The sequence below is a fragment of the Microcaecilia unicolor genome, chromosome 6, assembly GCF_901765095.1.
Source record: "Microcaecilia unicolor chromosome 6, aMicUni1.1, whole genome shotgun sequence".
Classification (NCBI taxonomy): Eukaryota; Metazoa; Chordata; class Amphibia; order Gymnophiona; family Siphonopidae; genus Microcaecilia; species Microcaecilia unicolor.
Genome location: NC_044036.1, coordinates 6299122 through 6311651, shown reverse-complemented (window position 1 = coordinate 6311651; position 12530 = coordinate 6299122). Strand labels below are relative to the sequence as shown.

The window sequence follows — 12530 nt, the reverse complement described above, 5'->3', positions numbered from 1 at the left end:
GGATATTAAGAGGCAAAATGCCTCGTGCATGAGCCTGCAAATCCTAGACAGTGTCATCACATCTACCTTTACCAGTCCTCAGAACTCCTGACCGGGTGGTCCATCACCATGGCGCGTGCTCCCCTGGACCACAGTCACTCCTGTGGATCTGACTCTTTCAGGTTTGCATCCACGAATCGTTGGGCATCTGGGACCTTCTGAAATGAATGCCATTGGTTTTTATGCTGTATCTTCAGTGTGGCCGGATATATCAGCATAAATCTCTTGTTTTTATTGGCTAGAGCTGCACATATTAGATGAAAGCGTCTCCTCTGCTCCTGGACTCCGGCCGAGTAGTCTTGGAAAATTTTTATCGGAGACTCCTCATATGTAAGGGAGTCTCGCCTCGTCCTGAAGCCCCGGAGGATCTCCTCCTTGTGCAGATAGTTGTGCACTTTGATAATAACAATCCTGGGTCGTTGCATGCCCTGCTGCCAGCGCCCCAGCCTATGTGCTCTCTCTATGCATAGTTCTCCGTAACTGTCCGACAAAGCCAACTCTTTTTTCAGCCACTTTTCCAGAAGAGGCCCCAGAGACCTCTCCGGAATCCTCTCTGGCAGACCAACAAGTTTTAAATTGCACCGTCGTGCCCGGTTTTCCATGTCCTCTAGCTTGTCCTGGTGCAACTTTAATTGTTCCTGCAGACGCGCTATTTCTTGTAGGTGCTGTGATCTTAAGTCCTCTATTGCCGAGATCCGGTTCTCAGTCTCATCCACTCTCTTCTCTGTGTCCGCCATTGAAGACTCCATATTCTTCATCTGACCTGCCAGTAGATCAAATCTTGGACTAAGGGCCGCACTCACCGCAGCGGTAATCTGAGCTAGTTGCTTTTCAGTAAATTCTCCCACTCCAGTTTGCTTCTGGTCCGCCATTTTCTGGGTGGGTTTAGGTGGGGATGCCTTCTCCTTATCAAACTTTGTTCCCCTGCGCGTAGTTCCAGAGGGCATATGTTTCAGATATTGCTCCATGCAAAAGTCGGGAGAGCCCTCCGTCACTTCTTGCCCAGGCTGTGAGTGCAATTGTAAGTAGAAGTTCAAATGTCCAAGAGCCCTGGCCCGCGTAAGCCTCTGGTATAATTCGCAAATTAAGTGAGCTTCCCCAGAAAGCTATTTATGCAATGCGGGGCCACAGTCCTAACAGTCCAGGAGTGCCAGAGAAGCCCCCGGTGTCCTCCGGTTGCTCGTTCTCTTCCCCTTTCTATCTTGCTTGGTACTCAGGGAAGTCGCTCTCTTTAAGTTACCAACTATCACTGCGCAACCAATTCTACGGATCAAGGCACCGACCTCCCAAGGCCCCGTCCGCCCAGCAATCATTTACCACCACTCCGGCCTTCAGTTCTTTACCCGCCCTGGGTGGATCCCGCTGTCCTTTGGATTGCTCTTCTCTTGTTCCTGCAAGTGCCCGGGACTTAACTCTTTCTCACTGCGCTGTGTCTTCCTCTAAATGTTACCTTCTCCACTCTGCTTATTGTCGCCATGCAGCGTGCGATTCCCGCCTCAAGTCGCCATTTTGTTTGGTGGGGCGCGTCTTCCGTTTATATTTTAAATTTCTCGCCGTTACCATCGATTCCGGACGCTGTCCCATGTACATTAATTATCCCCCGGCCTTCCGCCAGCTTGCAGTGGGTCATTGGAGCGGGTCAGGTCCGTCAGCTCGGGGCTTCAAACTGCGGTGCGACGGAGCTCACGGCAGCGCTGCCATTTTGCCGCCCGGCTCCACCGGAAGTCCCTTGTGTGTTTTTTTTTTTTTTTTTTTTAATGTTTCAAGTTGTGTGTTTTTATCCTTTCTGAGGGTTTTTAGTTAGTACATAAGTACATAAGTAGTGCCATACTGGGAAAGACCAAAGGTCCATCTAGCCCAGCATCCTGTCACCGACAGTGGCCAATCCAGGTCAAGGGCACCTGGCACGCTCCCTAAACGTAAAAACATTCCAGACAAGTTATACCTAAAAATGCGGAATTTTTCCAAGTCCATTTAATAGCGGTCTATGGACTTGTCCTTTAGGAATCTATCTAACCCCTTTTTATACTCCGTCAAGTTGCTGGTGTTAGATTTCTTTTTGGAGAGGAGGTGTAATGAAGCTCCTGCTCACTCTAATGATAACGGCCCAGATTGGATTATGGATAGCAGACGCTTTAGGGCTGATGTGTGCTGTGAATGTGCCTTTAGCTCCATTCTGTTTTATATGAAATCAGCTTGAGTCTTGGAATAATCAGAAAAAGAACTCCAGATTCTCTGTTAGTGCAGACTTTATGAGGAATAAATGAGATTGTGAACAATCTCTAGCCTTGGGTGAATCTCGTCATAAAGGCAGTTAATGAGAGAACCAGACAGTGTTGTACTGTTAGTGAATGCTCAGTATCCAAAGGTATTTAAAGTCATTTTCACACCTGGCCTCTCCTTGAAAAAGTATTTCCTGATGTTATTTTGAAGCTTACAGCTTCATTTCACATCCTTTAGTTCTATTGCCTATCTGGAAAAGGTTGTTTTGTTCCTCGCTGTCTTTTAAGAGGTTGAATGTCGGTATTATATCTCCCATATCCCTCTTCTCCTCCGGGATATACATGATCAGGTCCTTCAAGTCTCTTCTCGTATGTCTCTGGGCTCAGACCTCAAACCATTTTGATATGGGAAAACGTCTGAATCTGGCAGTTGTATTTCCTAGAGACTGGAATTGTTTTCTGTGTTTAGCTGAGGAAGGCTCCTTCCCCTCTTGTCTTAATACCTTATTTACCTATCATTGCAGGTGAAGGATGCAGTTCTGTACGCGTTGTCTGTGGGGTATCGACACATTGACTGTGCCGCAATTTACAGCAATGAAGCAGAAATTGGAGAAGCCTTCAGTGAAAGCATCAGTCCAGAGAAGGTAAAAACAAGGAAAGATAAATGTGTGAGACTTTTTTTCACTGATTTTTTTTTTTAACGTCTTCAGAGCAGGAGGTGAAAGTTCATGTGTGGTGGGGGGGGGGGGGGGAGGGAGGAGAGAAGAAAAAGAAATTGTTCAAGCCATATTAATTGCTCCAAGTTAATTAAGAAGGTTTTATGTGGGCAAATATGTGATTGCTTAAAATAGTATTTGAAAATTTATCTCCCTCTTTAGAACATGTAAAAGTATGTAGTGTTGTGTCAAGAGAGGGAATTTTAATATGAGAGTACAAAAGTATCCAGGTTCCCCTGCTGGCCCACATTGCAAAAGGGCAGCCCCACAAAGATCCATATACAACAGTGATGGTCACACATCAGCTACAGCAGTTAAAGGAATACATACATTCTGTGGCCCTGTATGTACATGTATAGGGACCACTATCGGCTATATGTAGGTCAGGAGTCCTAAAGTAAACTACATAGCTGTAATATAAAGGGCAATTCTATAAATTGGCACCTAGACTTATGCGACATGCGTGTCAAGGGCACCAATAATAGTGAGTTAGGCAGTACCTTATAGCATAGCACCTACTGCACAGATGGACATTACTGCAAGGGGGGGAGGGTTGTGTGCAGGGGCAGAGCATAGGTATGTCTTCAAGCTATGTGTTTATGTGTGTCAATTGGAACACCTAGGCCTGGCCATTTACACCTGCCGTTGACTTGGCATAAGTAGTCACATGGGTGTGTCTTCAAGCTATGCGCGTTACTCCTAGAATACTCAGAGGTGAGGCTCCAGGATATATGTCAGACCTTATTGACCTACCAACCAGGAACTCTACCAGCTCATCACGAACATTCCTGAATCTCCACTACCCAAACTGTAAGGGACTGAAATATAAATCAACATATGCATCCAGCTTCTCTTACATATGCACGCAAATTTGGAATGAATTACCAAAATCCATAAAAATAACACACGACATCATGACCTTCCGTAAACTATTGAAAACTTATTTATTTAAGAAAGCACACAATAACAACTCCTCATAAATTCAAATTAACAAAAGGCAATTATACAACATGTATTCTCTATATCTCAACTGTTTTGCTAATTATCTTGATTTCCAGTTTAATGATCCTAATTGTTCAAGCTATTTTTTGTCATGATTGAAGTTTAACCTATTACCTTTAGCTCTTATCATAGGACGAACTTTCCTTTTGTAACCTAACCTAATCGGTCCCTTTGCCCCAATTATGTATTTCTCCTGTCCGGAACTGGTAATCACCACTTGCGGAATTATGTAAGCCGCATTGAGCCTGCAAATAGGTGGGAAAATGTGGGATACAAATGTTATAAATAAATAAAATAAATTATGCATATCAATTGGAACACCTAGGCCTGGCCATTTACACCTGCCATTGACTTGGCATAAGTAGTCACATGGCAGACTAATTGAACTCTCCTAACTGATATTAGTTGCAGACATAACTGACAGTATTCTGTACCCTGATTGTGCTAATCCTGCACATGCCCCTGACCTGCTCAGGCCCCGCCCAGTCTATGCCCCTGACCTGCTCAGGCCCCGCCCAGTCTACACTCCCCTGCAGTTACGTGCTCTAGATTTTGCACATATTGTTTGTAGAATACCAACTAAGGGCACCAATAGTAGCTTATTGGTTAAGGCTAATTAGCATTTAACTAAGCAATTAAATCAGATTGCCCATATTCTATGACTTTTGTGCGCTAAACATTCATTTGGACACACAAGTGTATAGAATCAAGGGGAGTATGTTTCCTGGCCTCTGGTAAACGTTTAATTCCTATTTATTTATTTGTTACATTTGTATCCCACATTTTCCCACCTATTTGCAGGCTCAATGTGGCTTACATAGTACCGTGATGGAATATCGCTCCTTGGTTCTTAGCTTCTTTTGTAGATGGTACCTTTCCACTAACAGAAATACGATTGAGTAGATACAGTGAATAACAAGGACTTTCGTGTTGGTTATCTTCCCAAGGGTATCAAGAGGGAGGAGGTATTTGTAACCTCCAAGCTGTGGAACACAAAGCACCACCCTGAGGATGTGGAGCCGTCATTAAGGAAGACCCTGAAAGATCTACAGCTGGACTATCTGGACCTGTACCTCATGCACTGGCCCCATGCATTTCAGTAGGTTCTGTCCAGTGGATTTACAAGGTCCACAAGAGACCACAGTGTCCTTTTGCTGGAGAAGAGTCAGCTGAGGGGTTTAAAAAAAATACTGAGTGGAGTGGAACAGGTAGCTGTGAATCGCTTGTTTACTCTTTCCAAAAACACTAGGACTAGGGGGCACATGATCAAACTACTAAGTAGTAAATTTAAAACAAATTAGAGAAAATATTTCTTCACTCAATGAGTAATTGAACTTTGAATTTGGTGCCAGAGAATGTGGTAAAAGCAGTTAGCTTAGCATGGTTTAAAAAAGGTTTGGATAGCTTCCTAAAAGAGAAGTCTATAGACCATTATTAAGATAGATGAGGAAAGTCCACTGCTTATTTGTAGGATAAGCAGTATAAAATCTGTTTTGCTATTCTGGGATCTTGTGACCTGGATTGGCCATTGTTGAAAACAGGATTCTGGGCTTGATGGACCTTCGGTCTGTCCCAGTATGGCAATGCTTTGTTCTTATGGCTTATTACATCCCACATACAATGAAGAGGAAACGGTTTATTTCTGTCTATATATTCATTAAGCAGTGCATAATTTTGTTTTACCTCAATGAATTAGCCAGAAAAGTCATTTATGATGTCACCACAAAGGGCCTAATTTACCTTCTGCCATTTTGAGAAATGCACTGAATGATCTAGTTAACCCCACCATTCATTTATACTTTTGTTTTTTTGTTACATTTGGACCCTGCGCTTTCCCATTCATGGCAGGCTCAATGCGGCTTACATGGGGCAATGGAGGGTTAAGTGACTTGCCCAGAGTCACAAGGAGTTGCCTGTGCCTGCAGTGGGAATCGAACCCAGTTCCCCAGGACCAAAGTCCACCACTCTAACCACTAGGCCACTCCTCCACTCCAGCCCTTTCTAAAATGGTGCTTATCAATCTTTATGCGACTGTGACCCTGTGATCACGGCCCAATAAACTTATATGACCCTCTGAAGGTGCAGAATAATGATGCAGCTATGGAGAGCCGACTGAGTTCACGATTTTTGTTTACATTTATATTTTCAAGTATCTGTACAGAGGAATAAAATGTCCATAGAAATGCTCCCAGAAATCTGTAATAACACATCTGAACAGCGAGGAGGGTATAGCTGTCTAAATAAGTCAAGCAGGGAAAATTCCATTTCTAATGTGTAAAGAGCAGCCACTCTCCCTTCGAGTGGTATAAATTGTCCCAGAAACTCCTCTGATTCTGGATCTGTGCAAAAGAGGGGAATTGCTCCTCTCCACTCAGCATCAGGTGTCCAAGGCATACACATCCTCTAGGGGTGCATTGCTGAAATGGGGACACCCCATACCCTCTGGGAAGTCCGTGTTACCCACCAGTCACATCTGGTCTCCTCTGCCGCATCCTCCTCCACCAGTTGAGTCTCAGAAACTGCAGCTTAGAAGCATGGTCCTCTGCGTTACTAGATTTCATATGCAATAAATTCATGAAAGAAAATGGGACACTCCAGCTTTCCACTGTGCCTGTCCTGTAACTCACTCGTGGGTCAATCTTATTAGAGCAGCTAAGGTTATAAAGATCAAGATCAGGTACCTCTAGACCTCCTTCAGCCCTTTCTAAGATAAAGTTTTGATAACCAAAATGGGCAGCCCTATTCCACCATATAAAGGATCTAATAAGGGATCGAAACGTCCTCTAGTCTGTATAGGGTATAATAACTTTGGTAATAAAATCATTTTAACTAAAGCCAGTCTGCCCAAAAGTGACAATGGTAAATATTTCCATTGTAAACATAGTTTTTGATTTTTTTTCCAGGGGGTCTGATCCATTATATTTATACATCACTGTTGGGCTAGAACTTAAATAAATCCCCAGATATCTCGTTTGTTTCTTAACCGGGGGTGTTGGTAGAGATTTACACCAAGGTTCATTGTTCCCTCCTGCAAAGCCAATAATTCATATTTGTCACCTCTAGAGCAGTTCTAATATGCCTTGGGTGGAGCTTGATCCAAATAAAATAAGATATCTGCAAGAGGTTTGTTTATTTGTGTATTTATATTAACATTTATACTAGAGAATGACTTGGTGATGGGGACCTGCAGTAACCACAGGGATGGGAACGGGGACAGAGCCCACGGGGTTGGGGACAAACTTTGTCCCTGTATCATTTTCTGCTTTGAAGCCTGTTAATGAACTGGACTGTTATCTATGTTTGAGTGATGTTTTGATTTTTTGGGAAAAACAAGCAAACATGCTGGCCACAACTAGCAAAATTTGCATGGGGCTCCTGTACATTCCTGCTACCAGCACATGTTCTAAGAAGACAACTTCCATTGCAGGAAGGACTGTGGAAGTCAGGAGCTAGACTGAATCCTGAGGCTGTTGATGACTTCTTATTCATCCACAGATTTAAAAAATCATAGGGCATATTTCTCCCTTCTAGGGCATACAGAACGGGTTGTATTTTGTACCCCTGGACAATTTAACAGAGTGGATTAGGATTCCTTGGGATAGTAGAAGTCAACTATTGTTGGAGTTGGAAGGGTAGAGGGTGGTGGTGGGGGTTATTCTAGTTGCTCGTTGTTATTATTGTTTTCTATTTGTGATTTATACACAGCAGTTGCACAGCAACAGGGATGGGGCAGGGTCAGAGACAGAACCAGTGAGGATGAGGTGGGAACGGAGACAGAACCCATGGGGACGGGACAGGGACAAACTTTGTCCCCGTGTCATTCTCTAATTTATATCCCACAATATCCCGAACATACTCAAGATCAATTCTGCCTTGACCTCCCCCCCCCCCAAATCAAAATACCTTTCAACTGTTTATCTGATCGTTATAGCTAGGGGTTCAATTGCAAATAGAGCGGGGGGGGGGGGGGGAACAAGGGACAACCCTGCCTAATTCCCCTTTTTAAATCAAATCAGTCAGTAAGATTCCCATTAATGAGTAATTGTTCTTGTGGTTGTATGTACAAAACCTTAACCCAGTTCACGAACACTCCCTGTAAGCCATATTATGTTAGCTCCCAAAATAAGTCTTGACAGGAAATACGATCAAAGGCCTTTTCCAGGTGAAGGCCTGTGGAAGCCGACATAGCTCCCCAGTGCTTTAGTTAGGTTCATAGAGGCACATCTTCCAGGACAAAGCCCACTTGATCACTAATTGTTCAGATGACATGATAATATGGCCATGAGCCTTCAATAGAGAGATAGGTCAGTATGAGCCTACGTGGGCAGAGTCTTTCCCCAGGACAATACGTGCAAGGTTCTGACTAGCCATTATCTGATCATTCATCACCCCATTGTCCTTGTTGCATAACAGTTTCACTACCAGATCAGACGGGATCTGATAAAATTCAGCTCCAAACCCATCGGCTCCTGGGGCTTTAGTCAACTTCAAATGTTTGATGCCATATTTAATTTCTGCCTCTGAGATTAGAGCATTAAAGTGACATAGAAAGATCTTGGAAATATTTATCCCTAACACCCTCATCCAGATCCCTTCAGTCATACAGTGCCCTATAATACGTTACAGATCGTTCCATAATCTGAGTCTCCTCCTATAGTATTTCCCTTGCTTGTCTTTGAAGGAAGAAATAACCTGTTTCTTTTTACGGGGACAGACCAAGTTAGCAAGCAATTTATCGGCCTTCCCCTCCACCCCCCATCTTTAGATTTTGTACTTTTGGTAATTGATATCCTGCTCTACTCTCTGTCCCAGGATGTCATCTATCTGTTTCCTAATTCCTAACATTTTCTGTTTAGTGGCGTCATCTAGCTTTACCCTACGACATCTGTGCAATGTGTGATATTCCCTACAAAGGCATATCAATTCAGCTTCTGTCTAGGGACATAGGCTATAATATGTCCCTTCAGAACTGCCTTTGAGGCCTGTTAGAAAGTGACCGGGTTAACGTCATACTGCTGGTGTAATCTGGAAGATTAAAACACGGATGAAGCATTAACCAATTAAAAATAAAACCGGTTGGCAGTGACTGCATGAAAATAATTGGGCTTTGAAAAGTGCTTTATCACTGCCAGATTAGTAAAAGCCCGATTACCTTCATCCAGTCATTGCCAACTGGTTATATTTATTTATTTTATTTATTTTATTTGTGAGAAGTCTTTATTAAGCTTTCAAACTTTACAACAGAGCGCTTAAACAAACAATCTTCACATTATTACATGGAAACCACAAGTAGTCTATATACCCAATGTTATGTTTCGCTGCCGCCCTCATTGTGTCAGCACTGTACCGTCCTAGACTTCAATAACTTTATTACATTTTGTCTGTTATTTCCCCCCCCTCACACCAAAAAAGAGAAAAAAAAAAAATCATCCCCTCCAAAAACCCCTCCTTCCCCCCTCTATCCCAGTTCCCTCCCTTTAGCTTTACCTTTCTCTAGTCTTCCACACTCAATGACTGCATTCATTCTCTCCAACTGGTTTTATTTGTAATCGGTTAATGCTTCATCCGTGTTTGAATTTTCCAGTTTTAATCTTCCAGATTACACCAGCAGTATGATCCCATTACATGTAAATAAACAAGGATAACATAATGATAGGCACCAAACTTTTCCTTGTTTCACCAGCAGTGTAACCCTTGACCCCTGCGGCAGGCAGTTTCTTCCACCGAAACACGGCCCCATGTTGGGTGTCTGGTGCAATAAAGGTGACTTGATAACTCTTCCTGCGTTGACGCTCATGTTGAACTCTACTTTTCTGCTTTCATTGGATTCTTCCTAGAAGAGTTTTTCCTGTTTATTGTGGAACCCCTTCCCCCCCCCCCCCCCCCCCATCAGCGGGTAATCCAGTCTAGCATACACTTTATGAGGGTTCAACTAGAATGTGTAATCTTTATCATGAGGATGGAGGATGCACCAGATGTCCAGGACGCCCAGATGGCGTGACAGGAGAGTTACAGTCAACAGAAGGGTCTGCAGTGATGTTAGTCTCCCCCTATAATGAGCTGATATTCTGGGAAAGTAACCAGCTGGGCTACGCGATCTGAATAAGTGTTTATTTGATTGTCCGCTTAGGGTCAGATCATCAAAGCGGATTACATACATCAATATTAAAAGAGAAAAAAAAAAGTTACAATAGAATAAAATCAATGGTTATAAATATTAGGTGTATATATGTTACAAAATAAGTTTGCGCCCCAGAGTTCACCTAACTCTGTTCAGGCCATTCCCAATTTCAAAATTGCAGCTGTGACCTTCTGCGACAGTCTTGTGAGGCTGTTGTGGGAAGTTGCAGTCACCGTTTTTGCAGTGCGTGGAAGGGGACAGGAGCAATTTGGGATGCTCCTGCCCAGAAGACACCACTAAACCACCTGGGTCTCCACAAGGTTGGACCAGGGACGGCCTACCTTTTGGGGGGAGGGCGGAGTACTGGGCGTCCGCAGGAGTTGGGATATGTTTTCTGTAGGGGGGTGAGGTTGGCCTGCAGCATCGGGTTGGTTTCGGTGCCAAAAGCGAAATTTGGTTGGCCTCTAGCCACTGTAATGCAGTGAAGTCTCCTGTATCTTCTTTCTTTTTGCTTTCTTTCATGAGTCTTACTGCTAATTCTGTATTTTATCCATACTTTTATTTTCTGCACCACAGACGAGGAGATGTCTTCTTCCCAAAGAGCCCTGAAGGCGTGCTGCTCTATGACTTTGTCGATTACAAGGACACCTGGAGGGCTATGGAGCAGCTGGTGGAAAAAGGCCTCGTGAAAGCCATCGGACTCTCCAATTTCAACAGTCGTCAGATTGATGATATTATCAGTATTGCTACTGTGAAACCAGCAGTATTGCAGGTCATACAGCACCGTTAAGTATGAAGAAGGGTGCAGACAAGTGTGTGGGTGGGGGGGGGGGGGGGGGGAGGGAGCATTCTGTATGATGAAGAAGCGAGAGAGAGGGTGCAGCCTCTTTGAGGAAGGAAGACTTGAGGCCTGTTTGAACATGGAGTGGCCTAGTGGTTAGGGTGGTGGACTTTGGTCCTGCGGAACTAAGTTTGATTCCCACTTCAGGCACAGGCAGCTCCTTGTGACTCTGGGCAAGTCACTTAACCCTCCATTGCCCCATGTAAGCCGCATTGAGCCTGCCATGAGTGGGAAAGCGCGGGGTACAAATGTAACAAAACAAAAAACATGGAGGAGGGAGCAGTCTGGCTGGTACAGTGACAGTGCCTAGAGCACAGTTTCCATCAGGTTTCCTTGTCGGTGTCTGTATTTGGAGCTACTTCTGTTGCAGTCTGTGTTTCTGCTTTATTTTTTATGTAAACTTGATATTGATGCCCATAGCTGGATTAATACTATATTAAGCTTAGGCAAACATACATTTATGGGTTTATTCTTAGGCTTCTGCAGTTGGTGTCATGGATCTTGCAGCTGTCCAGGTGGTACCTCATCTGCATTTGCTTGACCAACGTTTCAGCCATCTTGCTGTGGCTTTCTTTAAGGTGATGCTGACAAAACCACAACAAGACAGCTGAAATGTCAGTCAAGCAAACGAGGCACCACCTGGACACCTGCAAGAGCTATACATTTGTGATTCTCTACTGTGGGCTCCTGTCTAATTGTTTTTCTCCGAGGACAAGCAGGCCTTTTTATTCTCACAAACGGGTGACGCCAACTGCGTCGCCCAGTCTGGGACTTATGATAAGCATAAATAGAGCTTTGTGGAGTGTGAAACACGCTCCACCGCACATGCCCACAGTAGAAAATCACAAATGTATAGCTCTTGCAGGTGTCCAGGTGGTGCCTAGTTTGCTTGACTGACATTTCAGCTGTCTTGTTGTGGTTTTGCAGCGCTGCGTACGCCTTGTAGCGCTATAGAAGTGATAAATAGTAGTAGACATACATTTTAAGCGAGTAGAGGGGGAGGGAGGTTGGGGGGGGGAGGGTAATGTTCAATGCATAATAGAGGGACATGTGTATTATTAGATAGGAGAACAATCCTTTGAAGGAGCACATTAAGAGGACCCACCAGTAAATATTGTTGGGATAATACACTGAGTAAAACACGAGTTATAAATATTGGAGTTTCATATAAAAGTTTATTGTTAATAGTTATGCAACTGCACAGTAATTATACATGTACACATTATAAATATAGGAGAAGACAAGAAGGAAGGGATAGGGGAGAAAAGTTTGGAAAACATTGATGATGGACATTTCAGGTTTAGTAATATGTACTAGACTTTGCTGTTATACGATTTATATTGACTGAGATGGAATTGTATACCATGTGACCTCATCAATAAAAAATTGTTGAAACATAAATAGTAGTAGACATGCACGAATGGCTTCCCACCTGCCGTGAGAACGCAGGTATGTTATTTTTTTTTCTACCATGGTGAGGAGAGGGTGTTGTTGTTGTTGTTACTGTCTCTTCATTTTGCTTGCTCCAAAGAGCTGCTTTTTGTTCCTTCCTGCAGTTTTTTCTGCTTCTTTATTGAGTTCCTGTTTGT

General features: G+C 43.6%; 1 protein-coding gene across 9 annotated transcripts in view; it reads left to right on the top strand.

Annotated features, from left to right (window-relative positions):
* LOC115471613 (aldo-keto reductase family 1 member A1-like) overlaps positions 1–12530 on the top strand; it is a 182259-nt gene that overhangs the window by 156536 nt on the left and 13193 nt on the right. For all 9 annotated transcript variants that reach the window (XM_030205322.1, XM_030205320.1, XM_030205329.1 and 6 more), the window contains 3 exons: positions 2786–2905; positions 4927–5078; positions 10677–10872. In XM_030205322.1, the coding sequence (XP_030061182.1) occupies positions 2786–2905; positions 4927–5078; positions 10677–10872 (468 nt within the window). The remainder of the gene's footprint in view (positions 1–2785; positions 2906–4926; positions 5079–10676; positions 10873–12530) is intronic.